The following is a 5,742-nucleotide window of genomic DNA, read 5'->3' on the forward strand; positions in this document are numbered from 1 at the left end:
ATCGAGCGCGCAAGGCAGCATGGGTATACCCAGGCTGGTCATTTTGTGTCTTTTTTGGTCATTTTTACATCTACTTTGGTCATTTTGTGTCATTTTTACATCTATTTTTGACGCCACGTTTGAATTCATCATAAAATCATAAACTTGTTTGTTTACAAACATCAACGACGTGCCGACAGACTTTGATTCACTGTGAGACGATCTGACGTTCCAACAGAACCCGTGAGAACCCGTTAAAGGTTAAAGGTTTCCTCTGCAGAGGTGCACTCTGGGTAATGTAGGCACATAGAGACCCAGCAGCTTCCTGAGTCCCAAACAAAACCAACACCTGTCCTCACCTGAGAAGGTCCTGTTCCACATCCTCCTGGTCACCTCGTCTCCTCTGGGCCTCTGGACTGGTCCAGGTCCAGGTCCAGGTCCAGGTCCTGGTCCAGGTCCTGGTCTCTGCTCACTCAGAGTCTCATTGAGAGCCTGAGAGTACATCATGACTCCATCATGGAAACCTGCAGCGATCAGGTTGTACTGAGGCACAGAGGAGGACTGTTAGCTGTTAGCTTAGCATCAAACTGCTGCCACAGATGTAAACAACAACAACAACAACAACAATAACAACAACAACATGTTTGTGAAAGGTTTACCAGCGAATCCTCGATGGTGAAGTTGAACATTTTCTTTGCGTCGTTCTTCAAAGTCTGAACAAAGTGAAAATAATCTGGATTCTGAGGCTCCTGATAGGACAGAACCTTCACACTCTGACACACACACACACACACACACACACACATAATAATATTAATAACAACAACAACAACAACAAAAATAACAATACCTATTTATTTATACAGCAACCTATGCCCTTTAACCTCAAAATGTGTGTGTGTGTGTGTGTGTGTGTGTGCATCTGTAACTGTAATCACATCAAAGGATCAAAGGCTTTGGGGTCGACCAATCAGAGCAGAGCAATCAACAGAATTAACTGCCGCTGTAGAATGTTCCCGCACAGTGACAGCAGAGGTGGACAGACTGGAATTTCTGGCCTCTAACAGAAAGCATTTTTGGCAAAACCATAATACCTATCATTGATCCGACTTCACTTTGAGCGTCCTGAGTTCTTCCTGAACGTCTACATATGTTTTTTTTAAAGAAAAATTAAAAAATAGCTTTGTTAGAGCGATCTAAAAAAACTGTTAAATCTCCCTTTTTCAGAAATCTTCCTGCGTTTTTAATATGGGAGCCAATGAGGCTGTTGGTGGTGTTGGTGGATCATCTGTGCGTCCTACGCCCAAACTATAACTCTGACAGCTTTACCAGAGGATTGTGAGGGAGAAGACTAATTTTCCTACGTTTCTATGTATAAATTATTTCTGTAGAGTGGAATTTGTGGCCTGGAGCGCAGTTTTAAAATTTATTTTTTGACAGTTTTTTCTCTCCCTCTACACTCTGGTGATGATGTCACACACTGTGACACGAACATTCCGTGCAATACACACCCATTATAATCTCAGAATTTCTCCAAAAATGATCATGGTCATTGAACAGGGATTGATAAAAAACTATATGACCGATCGAAACGTGGATTAATACACCGATACACAAGACTTGTGTCTACTGTTTAAAGTTTAAATGGAGTCTCTAGGTGAAATTATGCCGGAGAAGTAGACGTTTAAAAATCTCCAATTATTGTTCTTTTTCACTCATTTTTTTCGGCCGTCCCATTCATTTCAATGCAAAATTTTGGGCAGTTTTTCGCAATTTATGTCGCGAAAAATTCATATTCCATAGAGAAAAGTAATAGCACACCGATCCCGATCAAACCGCACATTTTGATATATAATTTGTCCTGCAACTCTTTAAGTTGCAGGACTAGTAGCGGGACGAAATTGCGTCCGGAAGAGGAAGAAGAAGAAATCCACAGTATAACAGTAGTGCAGCACTGGTCCCTACAGCTACAGGTGGCCCTAATGATGATGATGATGATGATGATGATGGTGGTGGTGGTGGTGCTGTCTGACCCTGAAGGCGTGGCGTGCGGCGAGGTCGTCCTCGTCTCCACGGTACCAGGGTCTGGCGGGGCCCCGCCCCCTCAGACCTTCAGCGAACAGATCGATGAAGAAGAAGACGTAGTCCTCCAGCTCCACCCCGTCCCTCCAGAACTGGACCAGCAGGGACCGCAGGACCTCCCAGGAGCAGCACAGGTACACAACTACAGGGACACACACAGGGACACACACACACACGCACACACACACACACACACACATACACACACAGGGGTAATTACTGTGGTTGCCGGCAGCAACAGATGGCCTCACTTAGAGGATGACAGACACAATTACTGTGTGTGTGTGTTTCTGGTGTGACGTCATCAGACCGTTCTTTAGTTTTTTCAGGTTCGTATCTTTTTGTGGTCATTTTGTGTCTTTTTGTGACTTTTTGTGGTCATTTTGTGTCATTTTGTGGTCATTTTGTGGTCATTTTGTGTCATTTTGTGACTTTTTGTGACTTTTTGTGGTAATTTTGTGGTAATTTTGTGGTAATTTTGTGTCATTTTGTGGTAATTTTGTGTCATTTTGTGGTCATTTTGTGTCATTTTGTGTCATTTTGTGTCTTTTTAAATCTAAGCAGAAGAAGGATTGCTGACCTCGGCCGTTGTCGCGGATGTCCTGGACCACGGTCTTGTAGTTGATGTTGTCGGCGTCGAGGACCTGGTCCCTCAGCGTGATGTTCTGCGTCTCCAGCAGCGTGAAGAGTCCCTCGGTGGCGAAGTAGCACGGCCGGTCGTCGTTGGAGTCTTTGATGTCGCTGAAGATGAGCATGGCGTGGCGCGTCCAGCCGAACTCCTGCTGCAGCTTCAGGCCGAACTCGCCCAGCTTCTGGTGCGTGGGGCCCGTGTTGGTGACCGCCGCGTAGTCCCTGAAGCCGATGGCGCGGGCCCCCGCCGTCACCATGGGGACGTCCCAGTGGGTGGTGAACCGGGCCACCGGCGAGGACGAGTAGTCGCAGCCGGGACCCACGAACGCCCACGGGTCCAGAGTCATCTTCAGGTCCACCGCCACCAGCGGCGCCATCGAGTCCGAGCAGTAGCCTGACGAGGGAAGAAACATCCTGTCGTTATTAGGACCGGATCCGTTACTACCGGATCCGTTACTACTTGATCTGTTACTACCTGATCTGTTACTACCTGATCCGTTACTATCTGATCCGTTATTACCTGATCCGTTACTGCCTGATCCGTTACTACCTGATCCGTTACTGCCTGATCCGTTACCGCCTGATTCGTTACTACCTGATCCGTTACTGCCTGATTCGTTACTACCTGATCCGTTACTGCCTGATCCGTTACTGCCTGATCCGTTACTACCTGATCCGTTACTGCCTGATCCGTTACTGCCTGATCCGTTACTGCCTGATCCGTTACTGCCTGATCCGTTACCTTTGCGGTTCTCTGAGTTCCGGTTGACCAGCTGTAGCCGGAGGCCCGGCAGCAGCCCGGGGTCAGAGTTCACCCGCCGCACCGCCGCCAGCAGCGCCGGCGCCACGCGAGGCCACGCCCACGCATATTCCGTGTTGGTCAGAGGCAAGATGGCCGCCAGAGTCACCTCCTGAAGGCCGTCTGAGGCGTTGGCGGGAAGAGAGGAAGCCGCCGATTGGACGAGGAGGACGAGGAGGGGCCAGGAGGGGCGGGGCCAGGAGGGGAGGGGCCACCCGGGCAGCATGACCACGAGCCTGTCAGACGAGCTGCAGGGAAAACACACACACACACACACACGGTTCACATTAAAAGCTGCTAAATGACATTTAAAAAGAATAACTTCCTCCAGGAAGTGCCGAGGATTCTGGGAACTCAGCCAACGTGTGTGTGTGTGTGTGTGTGTGTGTGTGTGAGTGTGTGTGAGTGTGTGTGTGTGTGTGTGAGTGTGTGTGTGTGTGTGTGAGTGTGTGTGTGTGTGTGTGTGTGTGTGTGAGCCATTGTTCTGCTGTTATCTAAGACTTGTTGTGAAACAGCAGCAGAGTAAAAACAGCAAAACCAGTAAAAACAGAAACAGGAGTCTAGTTTCAGGTCTGGGACCAGAACCTGAATCAGCAGGAGCCTGAAGGTCTGGACGGGTTCTAGACGGGTTCTAGACCCGCAGCAGAGCAGCTTCAGACTGGTCCTGGTCCAGTCTGGTGGTTCTGGTCTGTTCTGGTCCGTTCTGGTCTGGTCTGAACCTGGTTCGGTCTCCTTAGGGTTCCTCTGGGTTCCTCACGGTCCCTCAGAGTTCTTCAGTGTTCCTCTGGGTTCCTCAGAGTTCCTCAGGGTTCCTCTGGCGGACTATCTGCAGTACCTGTTCCTGGTGGTGCTGCTGAGTTTATTCACCAGATTTTAACAAACGTTCTCTATGAATCCAGAACCTGCAGGACAAGTTCTCCACTGACACAGAACAGCTTCTCCTGCTGATCAATAAGCTGATCAATAACATGATCAATAACCTGATCATAACCCTATCAATTATCTGATCAATAACCTGATCAATGATCTGATCAATAACCTGATCATAACCCGATCAATGATCTGATCAATAACCTGATCAATGATCTGACCAATAACCTGATCAATAACCTGATCAATGATCTGATCAATGATCTGATCAATAACCCGATCAATAACCCGGTCAATGATCTGATCAATAACCTGATCAATGATCTGACCAATAACCCGATTAATGGCCCGATCAATGACCTGATCAATAACCTGATCAATAACCTGATCAATAACCTGATCATAACCCGATCAATGATCTGATCAATAACCCAATCAATGATCTGATCAATAACCTGATCAATAACCCGATCAATAACCTGATCAATGATCTGACCAATAACCCGATCAATGATCTGACCAATAACCCGATCAATAACCCGATCAATAACCTGATCAATGCTGTTAATCGATGGTTCTGGATGGAGTCTGGAGTCATAAATACAAAGATACCATTTTTGGATTATTGATCAGTTTCAGGAGTTTTTTAGAGTCTGAAACACAAAACAAACGTCACCTGAAACATTCTGATCATTTAATTAATTAATTGATTATTTTATCGATGGTTTTCTGATTAATCGATGGTTTTCTGATTAATCAATAGTTTTCTGATTAATCGATGGTTTTCTGATTAATCCATGGTTTTCTGATTGATCGATAGTTTTCTGATTGATCGATGGTTTTTTCTGATTAATCGATGGTTTTCTGATTAATCGATGGTTTTCTGATTGATCGATGGTTTTCTGATTGATCGATGGTTTTCTGATTGATCGATGGTTTTTTCTGATTAATCGATGGTTTTCTGATTAATCAATAGTTTTCTGATTAATCGGTGGTTTTCTGATTGATCGATGGTTTTCTGATAATCAATAGTTTTCTGATTAATCGATGGTTTTCTGATTGATCGATGGTTTTCTGATTGATCGATGGTTTTCTGATTGATCGATGGTTTTTTCTGATTAATCGATGGTTTTCTGATTAATCAATAGTTTTCTGATTAATCGGTGGTTTTCTGATTGATCGATGGTTTTCTGATAATCAATAGTTTTCTGATTAATCGATGGTTTTCTGATTGATCGATGGTTTTCTGATTAATCGGTGGTTTTCTGATTGATCGATGGTTTTCTGATTGATCGATGGTTTTCTGCTGCAGAGATTCTGATCTGACTGAAGATGTTGCAGATATTTTAGCTGATAATTATTAATTATTAATGAACCAGAAA

At 45.2% G+C, this 5,742-nt stretch overlaps 1 protein-coding gene across 1 annotated transcript in view; it reads right to left on the minus strand.

The window, feature by feature from the left end:
- Positions 1–4,544, minus strand: part of npr1a (natriuretic peptide receptor 1a) — a 34,175-nt gene extending 29,631 nt beyond the window's left edge. The window contains exons 1-6 of the mRNA XM_059350618.1: positions 4,076–4,544; positions 3,434–3,738; positions 2,642–3,085; positions 2,013–2,203; positions 639–752; positions 339–522 (exon numbers count right to left, since the gene is read on the minus strand). Coding sequence (XP_059206601.1) covers positions 339–522; positions 639–752; positions 2,013–2,203; positions 2,642–3,085; positions 3,434–3,716 — 1,216 coding nt within the window. The 5' untranslated portion in view covers positions 3,717–3,738; positions 4,076–4,544. The remainder of the gene's footprint in view (positions 1–338; positions 523–638; positions 753–2,012; positions 2,204–2,641; positions 3,086–3,433; positions 3,739–4,075) is intronic.
- Between the last annotated feature and the right edge of the window lie 1,198 nt (positions 4,545–5,742).

Source organism: Centropristis striata, chromosome 14, assembly GCF_030273125.1.
Source record: "Centropristis striata isolate RG_2023a ecotype Rhode Island chromosome 14, C.striata_1.0, whole genome shotgun sequence".
Classification (NCBI taxonomy): Eukaryota; Metazoa; Chordata; class Actinopteri; order Perciformes; family Serranidae; genus Centropristis; species Centropristis striata.